Consider the following 16,960-nt stretch of genomic DNA (forward strand, 5'->3'; position numbering starts at 1 on the left):
GAGTAGCTGGGATTACAGGTGCCCGCCACCACGCCCGGCTAAGTTTTTGTATTTTTGGTAGAGACGGGGTTTCACCATGTTGGCCAGGCTGGTCTTGAACTCCTGACCTCAAGTGATCCACTGGCCTTGGCCTCCCAAAGTGCTGGGATTACAGGCGTGAGCCACTGCGCCCAGCTCAGAAGGCCGAACTCAATGCCCTTGCTGCCCTAACAATGCCTAACACTGGGGACTAGGAGGGGACATCAGAGGGAGTAGTTTCAATGTAATCGTATTTGTTTTCATCTTTACAAATAGTATTTGTTTTTATGCTTTACTATAAAAAATAACAACAAGCAAACGGGCTGGGGACATTGTTGGGGGCTGTGTTTAGCGAGCGTAGGTTTCAGTGTGGATAGATGAAAGAGTTCTGGAGAGGGATGCTGGTGGCGGCTGCACAACCGTGTGGATGCACTTCAGGCCCCTGAACTGTACACTTAGAAATGGCTGAAATACTACGCTTAAGAATGGTTAAGATGATTACAAAAAAATTAAATAAATGAATTTAATTCATTTATTTGAATTAAATGCTCACTGCAACCTCCGCCTCCCGGGTTCAAGGAATTCGCTGCCTGAGCCTCCTGAGTAGCTGAGATTACAGGTACCCGCCACCACACCCAGCTAGTTTTTGTATTTTTAGTAGAGACAAGGGTTTCACCATATTGGCCAGGCTGGTCTCGAACTCCTGATCTCAGGCAATCCTGCCCGCCTCAGCCTCCCAAAGTGCTGGGATTATAGGCGTGAGCCACCACACCCAGCCTTTACTACCGTTTTAAGAAAAGACAGGCTCTCAGCTCACTGCTCTGTCCTCACCGCCTAGCACATGGCTGGCACACAAGTGGTAATTCTTGATGAAAGAACATGAGTAGAGAGTTCAGATCCAGCTTAGGTCTCGGCCCTGACGTTCCTGGCCTTTGGGGAAAGGCTCCAGAGCCCACAGGCCGTGGCTTCCTGCCCAGGCCTGAAGCAAACACTCACCTGGGTCTTCTCTTGCCAGAGAGGGAGTGTCTCCTGCTGGCCCAGCATTCGAGCAATGACCACAAGGCTGAGTTGGCTTCGAAGCCGCCTGGGGGAGAAGCAGCGACAGCTTAAGAGGGGGTGTGCTGGAAATCGGGGAGCCCGAGCAGGCGGCAGGACACCCATGGAGAGGGGAATTTGCGGGAGCCACCCTCCATCTGGGGTACCCCCCGTCCATCTAGGGTACCCCAAAGGGCTTTCTCCATTGGCTGATAGCATTATTATGTATTCTAGGAGGAATGAAACTCTCAGGATCAGAAAATTAAATAATAAGTCCACACAAAAACTCAAGTTCCTGGTAATTTCAGAGGCCCACAGAGCAGGCAGGGCTTTTCTTAGTTTTTTATCCCCTCTGCCGATACATATCCATGGATCCATAGAAGCAGGGGCGCTGAACTGCTTTTCAATACACCTCTGCCTCTTCTTTCCTTTGTGGCGCCAACCCCGCAGGGTGGGGGAGGCTGGGTGACTGACTTGGCCTGCAGAAGCCAAACTTCTCAGTTTTCTTTTCACCCAGTATCCACTGGGTTTTCCTTGGGGAAATCCATCTCCTGCCAGGCTCCCAGGACAGGCACCTGACCCAGTCACTGAGAGGTGGCCTTGGGCTGTGACTGAACTATCAGCAAAGTGCAGGCGTGTGGGCCTTTCCAGCAGGGTGGCCACGACAGCTGCTGGTGGCCATCCTGCCTCCTGGAGGGAGAACCAGTAAGAGGAAGCCACAGGGAGGCAAAGAGGCTGAGACAGAGCCCTGAGAACGCCCAGAGCTGTGCCTGGAACCCCTGGCCCCTGGACCTCTCAACCCAGCCGTCCATGCAGAAAGGCTCCCTGGGTGAAGGGGAACTGAGGCAGGAATGGTTTCCTCAAAGCTCTGGTGTGGCTGGGATCACAGAGGCACTAATCTAGGGTCTAAAACCCCGGGGCGCTTTTAAACTTTCTTAGGAAAGAGTCAAGAAAGCCAGAGGACTCAGCAAAGCAGCAGACTCTTGGATTTTTCAAAAAGCAGAACAATCAGCAGCAGCACTGCACCCCGGAAGAGCCGACACGAACTGGGGCCACGCCAGGGGCTGGTGGGGGTGCAGCGTGATGGGCGCTCACACGGCTGGCAAGATACTGATGGGTGCACCACTGCCGAAAACTGGCAAGATCTACTGAAGACGTGATGCCCACCCCATGCCCAGCAATCCTACTCCTAGGTACAAAGGTGCAAAAAAAGAGAGGCACTAGAAGGCTTGAGCAGCAGCAGCAGCAGCAGCACAGTGGACAGACGGATCAGACTGCATCCATACGGCTCAGTCCTATGGCGCAGTGGTGATGATGAATGAACCACAACCACCTCCAACAACATGAATGACCTCCAGTGTGGTAGGAAAGCAGCCAGACACAGAAAATATATCTGCATGGTCTCATTTTTTTGTTATTGTTTTCTGAGACAGAGTCTCGCTCCGTTGCCAGGCTGAAGTGCAATGGCATGATCTTGGCTCACTGCAACCTCTGCCTCCCAGGTTCAAGCGATTCTCCTGCCTCAGTCTCCCAAGTAGCTGGGACTACAGTCACGCACGTGCCACCATGCCTGGCTAATTTTTTTTTTTTTTTTTTTTGTATTTCTACTAGAGACGGGGTTTTGCCATGTCAGCCAGGCTGGTCTCGAACTCCTGACCTCAGGTGATCCAGTCACCCCGGCCTCCCAAAGTGCTGGAATTACAGGCATGAGCCACAGTGCCCCGCCAACATGGTCTCATCTATATAAGCTACAAACATGGGCATACCAGTTATCGTACTCCACGCCTGCAGTCCCTGCTACTCAGGATACTGAGGTGGGAGGATTGCTTGAGCCCTGGAGTTCGTGGCTACCTTGGGCAACACAGCAAGACCCTAACTCTTTTATGCCTGGGTTTAAACGATTCTCCTGCCTCAGCCTCCGAAGTAGCTGGGATGACAGGCACCTGCCATCACGCCTGGCTAATTTTTGTATTTTCAGTAGAGACAGGTTTCACCATCTTGGCCAGGCTGGTTTTTTTTTTTTTTGAGACGGAGTCTCGCTCTGCTGCCCAGGCTGGAGTGCAGTGGCCGAATCTCAGCTCACTGCAAGCTCCACCTCCCAGGTTCACGCCATTCTCCTGCCTTAGCCTCTCGAGTAGCTAGGACTACAGGCGCCTGCCACCTCGCCCGGCTAATTTTTTTGTATTTTTTAGTAGAGATGGGGTTTCACTGTGTTAGCCAGGATGGTCTTGATCTCCTGACCTCGTGATCCGCCCGTCTCGGCCTTTGGATTACAGGCTTGAGCCACCGTGCCCGGCCGGCCGGGCTGGTCTTGAACTCCTGACCTCATGATCTACTCACCTCAGCCTCCCAAAGTGCTGGGATTACAGGTGACCCCAACTCTTAAAAAAAACAAATGCAAATGGCAAACTTCAGCTGTTGGAAGCTGGATCCTGGTGACCCTGGGGTGGGGGTGGGGGGCAGGTTCCGATCATGGTCATTTCTTGACCTGGGTGCTGGTTTCATGTACATCGGACTTGTGAAAATGCACTGAGCCATACACTTAACTGTCTTTGCTCTATTCTGATTGTATATTGTAGTTCAATAAAACAATTAAGAAAAAAATTCAGGCCAGGCACAGTGGCTCATGCCTGTTATCCCAACACTTTGGGAGGCCAAAGCGGGTGGATCATTTGAGGTCAGGAGCTCAAGACCAGCTTGGCCAACATGGTGAAACCCCATCTCTACTAAAAATACAAAAATTAGCTGGGCATGGTGGCGGGCGCCTGTAATCCCAGCTACTCGGGAGGCTGAGGCAGGAGAACTGCTTGAACCTGGGAGGCAGAGGTTGCAGTGAGCCAAGATCACATCGATGCACTCCAGCCTGGGCGGCAGAGCAAGACTCTGTCTCAAAAAAAAAAAAAAAAAAGAAAAAAAAAGATTCAGCTGGAAGGCAGATAGATTGCTAGATTTAGCAAATTAAAATATAAAATGCCTGGTTAAGCCGGGTGCGGTGGCTCACGTCTGTAAATCCCAGCACTCTGGGAGGCCGAGGTGGGTGGATCAGCTGAGGTTGGGAGTTCAAGACCAGCCTGACCAACATGGAGAAACCTCATCTCTACTAAAAATACAAAATATATACACACTCTCTCTATATATATATATTTATATATATATAGTATAATATATATAATATATAATGTAATATATAGTATTATATATGTGTGTGTATATATATCTTTTTTTGAGATGGAGTTTCACTCTTGTTGCCCAGGCTGATATGCAATGGTGTGATCTCGGCTCACTGCAACCTCCTCCTCCTAGGTTCAAGCGATTCTCCTGCTACTGTGTACTCGCCCAACCCCGCAGCGCCCCTGCGTACTCGCCCAACACCACAGCGCCCTTGTGTATTCACTCAACACTCCCTACTTCCCCCACGCCAGAGTACTGAGGAAAAGCAGCGCCCACCCGGACTGAGCCATAGGATAACGAACAGAAGCCCCTCATTCCCGCTCTACGGCCCCTGCAACAGACCCCCGTGAGTGCAGGCCACCCCCTGGCCCCACACTCAGAGCCCCAAGCTTCAGTTTCTCCCCCACCCACAGGCCTTCGCCTCCCTGTCAGACAGGGCCGGCTTTCCAGCTGTTCAGGAGCCCCGGCAGCAGCTGGGCTGGGAACACAGTGGGAGGTCAACGGCCCCTCTGAGCTGCTCCACAGCGAACTCAAAGCCAGTCAGAAGTCTGCATCTGGGCTTCATTAATCCAAAACCCAAGGCCTGCGCGGGAGCTCGTTTACTCGCAGCGGGCGAGGAGGGCTGGCCTGGTCTGGGGGTGAGGGGAGCAGGCGGGGCCGGCAAAGCAGTGCTGGGGTGGTTCCAGAAGGGAAGAGGCGGGCAGGGCGGGTCAGGATGGGGCTGTTATCCAGAAATGAAGAAAAGCACCAGAAAAAGCACCAAGAGGGTAAATGGATGAAAATACACCCACCTCTGAGTGGCAAGCCCCCTCGCTGTCCCTGCCCGCCCGCTGCCTTTCATCCTGATGGCCCTCCCTGCCTTTTAAACCCAGTCCCGCACTCTCGGTTCCGCTGGGACACAGCAGGAGGCGGGGGCAAGACCACTTTTTTATTTTGCAGACTGAGAACTTATTCCATGGAGGAGAAAAAGAAAAGCCGCACCCCCACACCACCCAAACTGTGCAGGGCGCAAGCAGAGGCGCTGGCTGTGGGCTCTCGCCCCCACAGAAGAGGCCTGACCCCACTTGACAAGGCCTCCCTGAACTCCAGCCACGTTCAGAGGAGGAGGCAGAAGCCATGGGGCCATCCCAGTCACTGTCATATAAGGCAACAGGCTCCAGCCCTGGCGTGCACCAGCCGGGCCAGGCCAGGCCAGGCCAGCCTCTGCCCCCGCCTTGTCCCCCCCACCCACCACGGGCCTCCACAAGACCAGGACACTGGATTAGCACTCAGAGGAGCCGAAGGCACTGAGACATTCAGAAATGACTTTTCCAAACCCGCAGCAGGGTCAGAAGTGGAATGCCAGCGCTCTGCTTCCCTCCTCCACAAGCGGCACCCAGGAAGGCAAAGGCACCACCCACGTGGGCCGCTGGGATGTCGGGTAGTGACATAGGCCAGAACAGCCCCCCTGGAGCCCCTTGTCTTCACTCCCTGGGAGGGGAACTGAGCCCTGCCAACACTGAACTGCCCTAAAAGGCTGTCAGGCACCTGGCCAAAGGCATGAGCTGCCTTTTCCAGTCTCCAGGGCAGCTCAGGAAGCAACAGCAGTGGCTGTTCCACCGTGGCAATGCTGCCTGACGTGCTGCCTCAGGGTGCCCGCCTGGCTCGCACCCCGGGCCTCGTCCATCAGGCTGCCTGTCAGCCACCCGCTCGGCACTCCTTCCCTAGACTCTTCTGTTGTGCACTTGTCAGGTGGGAAGAACCAGGGGGTGGGCTTAGAAGCTGGTTGTCCCTCCTGGGGGTCTGCGAGCCCACAGCCACCAGACTGCCTGATCATCCATAGACCAATCTGAGCACGCACTGTGTGGACGGCAGGAGACAGCGGGACACAGTCGGCCACAGACCCAGAGGAGTGGACCACCACAGGGCAACATGAGGAATCCATCTACAACCACGCACATCGACATGGAGGGGTCCCACGAACCAAGTGTTGAGCCAAGGAAGCCAGACCCACGGGAGAACACTCTGCATGGTCCCATTTATATAAATGTTTAAAAACAGGCAAAACTGGGCTAGGCATGGTGGTTCACATCCGTAATCCCAGCACTTTGGGAAACTGAGGCAGGAGGCTCATTTGAGGCCAGGACTTCGAGGCCATCCTGGGCAACATAGGGAGAACCCATCTCTCAAAAACCAACCAACCAACAAAACAGATAAAATGAATCTATGTGATGGAAGCCACGGAAGTGATTACCTCTGCAGGAGGCAATGCCTGGCAGGGGCCCGACAGCGTTTCTGGGGAGCTGCAGACGTCTGTCCCATGGTCAAGTGGTCCACGGATGCTCTCTTTTGCAAAGAGTATGAAGTGTCCTCCTATAATATGTCCTTCCATTCATACGTGTTACAAGCAAATTAAAAGGTACACATGGACAATCATAGCAACTTCCATTCTCACCTCCCTTTCTTTGTATGATGATAAAAATCACAGAACCTCAGGATTAGAAAACACCTTGAAGTCGGCTGGGCGTGGTGGCTCATGCCTGTAATCCCAGCACTTTGGGAGGGTGAGGCGGGCGGATCACCTGAGGTCAGTTCGAGACCAGCCTGGCCAACATGGTAAAACTCCGTCTCTACAAAAAATACAAAAATTAGCCGGGCGTGGTGACGGGCGCCTGTAATCTCAGCTACTCGGAAGGCTGAGGCAGAAGAATCACTTGAACCTGAGAGGCAGAGGTTGCAGTGAGCTGAGATTGTTTCACTGCACTCTAGCCTGGGTGACAGATCGAGACTCTGTCTCAAAAAAAAAAAAAAAGAAAACACCTTGAAGTCACCTAATCTAGCTTCTGCATAGTTATCCATTTTAATTCTCTTTGCCACACCCCCAAGCAAGTGTTCACTTCAGCAAAGAAAGTGCAGTATCTGCCAAGACAGCCCAAATTCATTTACTGGACTAACCAAAGGAAATTGTTCCCACATTTTGCCAAAACCTGCCCTTCTGGGACTTCCACTCAAAGCTTCTGGATCCCATCCTCTGGGGCGTCCAGGAAGGAGCTCTCCACCAACCTAGGTCCTCCACGCTTGGAAGAAGTTGCCACATTCCCGTGGCTGCCCCTTCCTGCAGGCGCCACGGCCCCTCCATTCCCATCTTTTGGCATCTTTTTTTGCCATTTTGGTTCGGGTCCTCTGAGGGCCCTGGGGGTTGTCCATGTTCCCTTTCAAGAGACACTCAGAACTGCGGCTGATGCTCATTTTCTTGGCAGCTCCACAACACAACGCAGTGAACAGATTGAGCCCAAAGTCTTCTTTTTTCACACGTCTTGCTGTCAAATCCCATTTCCCAGATCTTGTTCTTAATTGTGCAGCTGGGCCTCTCTTTTCAACTCAGTCCATCATTACGGTCAGTTGAGATCTTCTGAGATCTTCAGTCTGCTGTCAGTTGTATTCATGTCATCTGTGAATCCGACCATTGTTCCATTAACAGCCTCATCCAAAACACTGGGCCTGCCCTGGTCAACCTGTGAGTGGAGATCAAACTCGGGGTGGTGACAGGGCCTGCCCTCTGGGCACCCTCTGATGGCCAGCAGCACCTTTTGATAATGAACCTGCTTCATTCTATCATCGTTTGGCCTGCACTCCGTCATGCCGAACCCAGGCTATGACGACAGCTTCTACCAAATGCCCAGGAAACCTACATACAGGCACTGCACAGTCCTCTCTGGAGTATGATTCTGGTTGATCTGTGGAAAAGTGAGGCTTGCCTGGTATGATTTCTTGTTAGGACTCCTAGAAGCCAGTGCATCCTTTCCTATGTATGTGCTCCCAAGCCAGAATCCCCTGGGGAATGACGTGGAGGAGCACATCAAGCACCGTCGCCCCATCTCCTGGAAGCCCTTCGCCTCCAAAAGTCCCCATGGAGCCACGGCCCCATCTGCGTGTCTCCCAGCAGCAGGGAGACGTCATCCTGCCGGGGACACAGCCTCCTCTGCACAGCGAGGTCGGCCATGCAGCCTCCCACTCTCTTAGGCTTTAACCCCCTTCGACGACCAATATTTGATTCCAAATGAAAAACTGTTCTTGACGAAGACAACAGAAGCAAAATAGGAATCACGTAGTGTTGCTCTCTCTCCATCAGGGCTAACATTTTACTGTCGGCCCCAAACCACACTCCTTGCTTCAAAAATAACTACACAGAAACTCCTTTTATGGCCTTCGGCATTTCCCAACAATACTCCCACTGGTCCACACCCTGTGTCTGGTTGTCTCACTCTGGTGCCCTTCTTTCCAAACCTGAGACCATGAACAAGCTCCGAGGGGAGCCCCTGCAGCCTTTAATGCTTCCCTCCTTTTCCTCACTGGGCTCCTTTGTAATCCATATTCAAAGTTTCAGTGGAAGATCTCCCAGCCCACCTGAAACATTTCTCTTCTTAGAATCTTTTTTTTTTTTTTTTTTTTTTTTTGAGACAGAGTCTTGCTCTGTTGCCCAGACTGGAGTGCAGTGGCGCAATCTCGGCTCACTACCACCTCAGCCTCCGGAGTAGCTGGGACTACAGGTGCATGCCACCACGCCTGGCTAATTTTCATATTTTTGGTAGACCTGGGGTTTTCACCATGTTGGCCAGGCTGGTCTTGAACTCCTGAACTCAAGTGATCCACCTGCCTTGGCCTCCCAAAGTGCTGGGATTACAGGCGTGAGCCACCGCGCCGAGTCCTATAATCTATTTTTTAAGTCCTACCTCTTTATGCTTCTTTGAAATCTGCCCTCCAGAAGCAGACACAGCCCGAGGGTGCTGCATGAGTCCCCCCGCCGTGCCAGGCTCTGTAGACTCAGGGAGTACGGTCACAGCACCTGTCCCTCTGATGCTCACGGCCCGTGTCAGCGAGGGGACAGACTGATGGGCCTGCAACACGGGCTGCTCGAAGAGGAGTTGCTTTGGCCCGAGCCTCGTCTTGAGGCTGAAGAAATGTGAACCAGGAAGAGGCCCCTCCAGGAGGAGGAGACAGATGCAGAAAAGCTTGGAGGCAAAAGACCATCTTGAGTTGGGGTGGCTGCCAAGTTCCAGAATGCGGCAAAAGCGTGGAAGCCTGCAGGGGGCAGGGTGGCATGTGAGCCTGGGAAAGAGGGCACCAAGCCCCTCCAATCCCAGGCTGCGCTGTGGCATTTCACCCTGAGGGGGAAAGTCTGAGGATTTTAAGCACATCAGTGATATGACCACAAGAGCATCTGAAGGAAGGTCACACTCCGGGACAGCACAAGCTGGAGCTGGTGGAGAGAGCCTGGAAAGAGACGGTAGGATGCTCTGGCGGAAATCCAAGGGGGTTGCAGGAAGAGCTGCACCAAGGCAGCCACAGGGAGGGTGAGGAGACATGAGCACTCTGGGAGACTGGGGAGCTCCAGGGCACCAAAACTGTCCATAGGACTCCAGGCCTGGGCAGTGGGCAGGCGCTGGTGCCACTCATGAAGCCATGGAAGACAGGGAAGAGGTCCTCCTGGGAAGGCGATGACTCCTGTTTCCCACATGCTGAATCCCAGACATTCGCCACACAGATCAGTACTCAGCAGCAAAGTCTGGCCACAGGTATTCATTTGGGAGCTGCTAGCATGTCCTTGGAGTTGAGGCCTCAGATGCCAACGAGATGGTGTCTCAGGCTGGTTTCCCCAGAAAGTAGGCTCTGAAATGGGTATTATCACGCAGGGAATTTACATCGGAAGAGAGGATGCAAGGAATTTACGCAGGAAGAGACAAAGGAAACCTGGCTGCCACGCAGCCACAGTGAAGGCCTCAGCTGACCCCATGAGGACTCCAGAGCTAGCAGGGTCCTTCAGAGACATCCTCAGCTAAGGCAACGCGCGAGACCTTTGTGCCCCAGCACCGGGCTGCTGCCAAGGAAGGGGCCCAGCCCTGGTAAGGTGACCACTTTTGGCAGAGGTGACGCCTGATGTGGGCTGGCACTCCCAGCAGTGGAAAGAGTGCCCCAGTCCAGGATTGGGGCAAGTGGGGGGGTAACCAGCACCCCCAACTTCATGGGCCTGTGCCACAAGAGGGGCTGCGGCGGAATACTGAGGCCCACCAAGACTCGAGGGCTGGTAGGGGAGGGGTATCCCTAAGGGCAGCTGAGGAAGCCAGGAGGGCGCTGGGAAGCCCAGGGAAGTGCTGGCTGCTCATCAGGAAGGGCCCGGGGGTCCCTGGTGATGGAGCAGGTTGACTGGAGTGCCTGGTGCCACAGCTGGTGTCTCCTCAGCTCCTGGCCCTTTAGGTCCCTCAGACACCCCACCCCACCCCTGAGAGGGAGCCGCATCCTCTCCAGCCATTGCCCCTTCCTGGCAATCATGGCCTGACTGCCGCCCACCTTCCCGCTGCTGCCTGCCTCCAGCTCCAGCCCAGGCTCCAGACGGGACCTTCATCTTGCCTCTTGTTCCTCCAGATTTGGTGCCCTTCTGAAATCTCCAGGTTGACTGGGCCTTGACTGCCCCCTTCCAGACGTTCTGGCCTCACCCGCCCACAGTGAGAGCTCTCTCTGATGCTCTGAAGCACTCAACCTGCCTGAGGGTGGGCAGGACGCAGCCAAGAGAGAGAGAAATGGGGGAGGAAGTTTGGAACTGCGGCAGGAGGCAGGAGCGAGAGGGAGATGTGGGTGGAGACAGAATGGCTGTTTTAAGGTAGGAGACACAGGAACGCATTTATTTGCTGCAGAGAAAGCTAGTGAACAAAAAGCAAATGGTACAAGGATAAGAGATGACTGCAGAAGGCTTTGGGAGAGGCAGGACTGCCGGGATCCAGAATTAAGGGTGCAGTGGGCAGCAGGGAGGTGAGAACTGTGAGAGCACTGCGTTTGTCTAGTGGGGGTGGCTGTTTGCTGGGAGTGCAGAGGCTTCAGCAGCAGGAAGCATGGAGTCTGCTGAGGTCCCCAGGAGGCTGGCCAGGAACTCACAGTGGCTCTGGGCAGCCTGAAGGGGTCACGGGCCAAGGTGGGGACAAGGGACATGCATGTGGCATCACTCTGTTTGGCTGTGCAGTTTCAGGTCTGAGAACAGGCAGGAAGGGAATCCATAGTGGAGAAGGGGTCCAGGTGCTGACCCAGGGCCCGGCAGTGGTGAGGGGAGAAGGAAAGATGGGGCCCTCTCGCCCCGCAGTGAGGAAGTGAATGCAAATGGGAGGGAAATGAGGCGGCCACGGTGCATCTGCACCTGTCCCCGCTCTTATCCTGGTGTGCAAGGACCTGACGGGCGTGAGGCTGCTCTCCCCCTAGGCTGCCTGCACTTCCGCTCCATCAGTCAGCTCCTCCTTGGCAGCCGCACACCACCACCTTGGCTGGCTGCTCCAGACAGAACACTAAGAGGATCCTGGGGTGCTCCAGAATTCACAAGAAGATAAGAGAACCTGGCCAAGGGACGTGGAGCAGCAGGGTCCCTGCCCAGAGCCTGAGAGGACTGCTGTCCCTGGGTCCTTTCCTCAGGAGCATCCAAGTGGTCAGGCACGGGTCTTGCTCCCAGAGGTGGGACAAAGGAGTGCCTGACTCCTGGCTTCCGTGCAGAGGGGGGTGCAAGGAAGATGCCTCCTCAACACAGGAAGGAAGCCCACACCGCCTGCAAACCTCCATGTATTTCCATCACAGAAAGAGATCAGAAGAAAGCCAAACGCTGTTGGCTTTTACTTATTGGCCAAATATTTACTCAGCACCTGTGATATTCCAGTCTCTGCTCTGTTCTGGGTGCTGGGGACGCAGTCATGCGGGAGATGGAGGGAGCCCTCCCGCCCAGGGAGCTCACACGCGTGGGGAGGGCCGGGTCACAGTTTACTTCTGGTCCTAGTAGTCAGTGGAGAAATATGAGGAAAGGGAGGTTCTGCAGAGCCCTGAGGTGGAAGCTCATTTGGAAAAAAGGATCAGGTGAAGCCTCTCCGAGACAGTGACATGTGGGCAGGGACCACCATGATGAGAAGGTAGGAGTCTCCTACCAACGTGCGGGCATGGGGGAGGGTGGGCACCAAGACACAAGTGCCCAGTGCACCCCGGGGACAGGGAGAAGGGCAGAGAGGGCAGAACCACACTGCAAAGGGGCCTTAGCGGCCACCTCAAAGACTCCAGGCTTCCCTCCAAGATGATGCAAAGTCTTGGAAGATTCTGGAGCAGGGAAGTGACTCAACTGCTTATGACAGCTCTTTTATGGTTCAGTGTTTTAGGTGTCATCATCATGTTGTAATGATGTTTTAAAATACCCACCGAGGGCTGGGCACTGTGATCTCAGCACTTTGGGAGGCCAAGGTGGGAGGATCACTTGAGACCAGGGGTCTAAGACCAGGCTGGGGAACACAGAGAGATCCTGTCTCTACAAAAATTTAAAGAAGTTATCTGGGTGGGATGGTGCACGCCTGTAGTCCCAGCTGCTCGGGAGGCTGCGGCAGGAGGATCACTTAAGCTCAGGAAGTCGAAGCTGCAGTGAGCCTCGATGGTACCACTGCACTCCTGCCCGGGCGACAGATTCCGTCAACAACAACAACAACAACAACAAACCAACCACTAAGACCTTATCTTTTTAGAGACACCTACTGAACAAAATGTCTTACTTGTTTTGCTTCACAATGATCTGGGGCAGGGGTAGGGGGCACTGGGTGAGGGCAGGAGTCGTCTCCATGGTTGCGTCTGCTGAGATGGAAAATGGGGGCATGGAGTCCATTTTACTAGCCTCTCAACGTTTGTTATATGTCTTGAAACTATAACCAAATTTTTCTTTTTTCTTTCTTGAGACGAAGTCTCACTCTGTCTCTCAGGCTGAAGTGCAATGGCACAATCTCGGTTCACTGCAACCTCTGCCTCCCGGGTTCAAACGGTTCTCCTGTCTCAGTCTCCTGAGTAGCTGGGATTACAGGTGCATGCCACCATGCCCAGCTAATTTTTTTTTTTTTTTGTATTTTCAGTAGAGATGGGGTTTCACCATGTTGGCCAGGCTAGTCTCAAACTCCTGACCTCAAGTGATCCACCCACCTTGGCCTCCCAAGGTGCTGGGATTACAGGTGTGAGCCACCACACCCAGCCAATAAAACTTTAAGAAATTATTAACTAGAAGTGATTCTGGCTAATTGGTGAGAACTGGCTGTGGGGGTAAGAGCAGGAGCTCAGAGGCCAACAGGGTCTTTAGAAAGGGGAAGTAAGAGGACAGGCACGGTGGCTCACGCCTGTAATCCCAGCACTTTGGGAGGCCAAGGCAGGTAGATCATGAGGTTAGGAGTTCGAGACCAGCCTGCCCAACAAGGCGAAACCCCGTCTCTACTAAAAATACAGATTAGCTGGGTGTGGTGGCACGCGCCTGTAGTCCCAGCTACTCGGGAGGCTGGGGCAGAAGAATCACTTAAACCCAGGAGGCGGAGGTTGCAGTGAGCAGAGACCGTGCCATTGCACTCCAGCCTGGGCGACAGAGTGGGAAAAAAAAATAAGAAAGAAAAGAAAAAAGGGCCGGGCGCAGTGGCTCAAGCCTATAATCCTAGCACTTTGGGAGGCCGAGACGGGTGGATGACGAGGTCAGGAGATCGAGACCATCCTGGCTAACACAGTGAAACCCCGTCTCTACTAAAAAATATAAAAAAACTAGCCAGGCGAGGTGGCAGGCGCCTGTAGTCCCAGCTACTCGGGAGGCTGAGGCAAGAGAATGGCATAAACCTGGGAGGCAGAGCTTGCAGTGAGCTGAGATCTGGCCACTGCACTCCAGCCTGGGTGACTCCAGAGCTAGACTCCGTCTCAGAAAAAAAAAAAAAAGAAAAAAGAAAAAAGAAAGGGGAAATAAGCCCAAGGCGACGAAAACCACTATTAACCTCACACCCAAAGATGACCTTTCTTTTCCCCAAAACAGAACTGGCATCGTGCTTTACATATGGCTTCCAAGTCTTTTTTCCATTCAGCCTTATTTCATTAACTTTCCCATTTTCCTGTGACATCATTTTTAGGTACTGTATAATACTCCGTAGCATGGGCAGAACTGAATTGGTGGTGGGGCGCTAAGGCGGTTTCCAGTTCTTCACTATCACGACATTACTATGCCAAACATCCTTGTCGATGAATCTTCACTGTCTAGTTTCCCAGAAAACGATCTAGTTTTTTGAAGGGTGTGCACATTTTAAAGTCATCTGCTTGATTTTGCCAAATTGGCCTCCAGAGGGACTACTGACCGCACCTCACGAGCAGGGAGGCATATGTCTGTTTCCTCACATCCTGCCAACACTGGGCAGCACTGTCCTTTCGGATTGATTCTGGTCTGACGGGCAAGGAACTCTACGTCATTGTCAGGGCTGGTTTTGTGAGCCATTTTAGGCAGCCTTCGTCCATTCCTCCATCTGATCAGGCAGCCTGCGTGAGCTGGCTTCATCTGACCTGCTTTGAAGCGGCGCACACGGGATGTTTAATGAACAGCCGCAGGCAGTGGAGGAGGAGGGTCCCCGGAGCCTGGGACATCAGCTTTCAGTAGCATGTGAGCAGCTGCAGGAGCCCTGAACAGAAGCGGGGATGGCAGGCTGCTCTTCCCAAAGCTGCCTGAACTGCCCCAGTGGGGCCACCACCTCCCAAGGTGGACCTCCCTCCAAGAACCTCCTCTGCCCCTTGGCTCTGTTTCAGGTGGTCTGCCTTCGTCTTCACTTTCATTTTTCATGGTTAGGCCCAGCTCTTCCTCACATTTGTAGTGCATCCCGTGAAGTCTCGAGCGCTGAGGCAGGGGCTGTGGGTGTACTATGAGAGCATCAGCGGGAGTTCTCGCTTTGTGCTTAACCAGTCAGTCGAGTAGACAAAGAGTGTGACAGCCCCTCGTACAACAATCTGCCCTTCTTCCTGGGGTCAGTCTGGGCACAGAGCCCAGTAGGGCAGCCACCAGTGAAGGCAGCCAGTAAGCTCTGCGGCCGCCGCAGGGAGCACAGTGGAGCAGTGGCTCACTGAAGACCCAGTGAGTACAACGCGGCAGGAAAGAAGAATTAGGAGCCCTTTACAACCCAGTCAGGGATGACGGCCAGAACACACCCTGAAGAGCAAGGAAGGTGCTGGAATGGCAGATCGTGCACACGCAGACAGAGGCTGGCGGCCAGCCGGAGGCTCTGGCTCAGAAGAGGCGCATTTTCAACATCAAATTTGAAAGGGGTACTTTCAAAAAGGTACTCCGTGGTACCTTATGAATTTTATTTGAATGCTTTTATCTACTTAGAAAAATAAAAATAAAATCAATTAACACTGATCCCGATAAGGCACCCTCCCTCCTAGGAAAGCTCTTGGCACAAAGCATCGCCCTGCCTACGTGGCTGCCTGAAAGGCAGGCGCAAGATGCTCTGTCTCATTCATTTCCCAGCACTTAAAGGGCACTTGCCACAGGCCCTGGAGCTACCCACAGATTCCACAAAAGACACTGATCCACGAAATCACGGTTTAACAGGGCTAGCAGACGAAGGAGCGAAGTCATAAACTTAGGATATGGAGAAGGTAGCTTCAAATCTGTCTTGAAAGGATTAATTGTTAAGACCAAAAAGGTCAGGCACGGTGGCTCACACCTGTGATCCCAGCAGTTTGGGAGGCTGAGTGGGAAGATCACTTCAACCCAGGGGTTTGAGACCAGTCTGGACAACATAAAGAGACCTTGTCTCTACAAAAAAATTAAAAATTAGATAGGTGTGTTGGCATGTGTCTGTAGTCCTAGCTACTAAGGAGGCTGAGGCAGGAGGATCGCTTGATCCCAAGAGGTCAAGGCTGCAGTGAGCCATGATGGCATCACTGCACTCCAGCCTGGGTGACAGAGTGAGACCCTATCTCAAAAAATAAAACAGAAGGCAAAAAAATTGACGGTGGGTCCCCACTGGCTGTTTGGGGATAGAAAAAATCAAGTTAGATCCTTATCTCATACCGAGCACAAACCGATTACAGTTGGGATTAAGAGATGAAGGAAACAAAGTGAAGCCAGTCCTGAAAGAGAAGCAAGCACACACTCTTTACGGTCTTGGTGGGGAAACCCTTCCTCTTCCATACAGAAAGATTAAATTACACAAAAACCCCAATCCACTCTCTGTATTATCCATAAAACTGTCCTGTAAATCTAAATCTATTCTAAGATTTAAAAAAGGACTGAAAAAGTAAAAAAAGAAAAAAAATCCAGTTCACTGAAAGGGACCGTACATTAAGATTTACAAAGGACAATCTAGATAACCTTTGGAGAAAACGCATTGTAACATAATAAGCAACATGAAGATCAATAGAGTTGATAAGAAGATAAATTAACCGACAGGCAAGTGGGTAAGAAATACCAAAAGGTAATTTACAGTAAGAGAAACACAAAAGGCCAATAAATACACGAAAAGATACTCGATTTCACTGGCAATCAGGGAAATGAAAATTAGAACCACAGGATGACATTTTCCACTCACCAGATTGACTAAAACTCAAAAACAAAACTGAGAATATGCAGCATTAATGAAAATGCAGAAAAACACGCATTTTCATACCCATTTGGTGGTGCTACTAATAGGTCCAGCTTTACATACTTTAGGGTTGCAATTTCACTTCAAGGAATTTATCCCATAGAAATATGTGCACAGACGCCCAAAGCTCATAGAAACAGTCACTGGAAGAATGTCCAGTATTAGTAAGGGAGGACACCACCCCTCATCCTATCTTACGCCCAATTTCTGCCTCAAAGGAAACGTAGGAGTTTAAAGAAAAGACAGAAATGGAATCAGTAGTCAGACAGCCCAGTGCTGCATTCCAGGCCTGCTAGTTAAAAGACTGACCCCGACTT

The 16,960-nt window shown here is 52.5% G+C and overlaps 1 protein-coding gene across 2 annotated transcripts in view; it reads right to left on the minus strand.

Annotated features, from left to right (window-relative positions):
- The window catches only part of FAM178B (family with sequence similarity 178 member B), a 98,039-nt gene that overhangs the window by 25,922 nt on the left and 55,157 nt on the right, over positions 1-16,960 (minus strand). For both annotated transcript variants that reach the window (XM_073023235.1, XM_073023234.1), the window contains one exon: positions 1,015-1,102. In XM_073023235.1, the coding sequence (XP_072879336.1) occupies positions 1,015-1,102 (88 nt within the window). The remainder of the gene's footprint in view (positions 1-1,014; positions 1,103-16,960) is intronic.

This window comes from Chlorocebus sabaeus, chromosome 14, assembly GCF_047675955.1.
Source record: "Chlorocebus sabaeus isolate Y175 chromosome 14, mChlSab1.0.hap1, whole genome shotgun sequence".
Classification (NCBI taxonomy): Eukaryota; Metazoa; Chordata; class Mammalia; order Primates; family Cercopithecidae; genus Chlorocebus; species Chlorocebus sabaeus.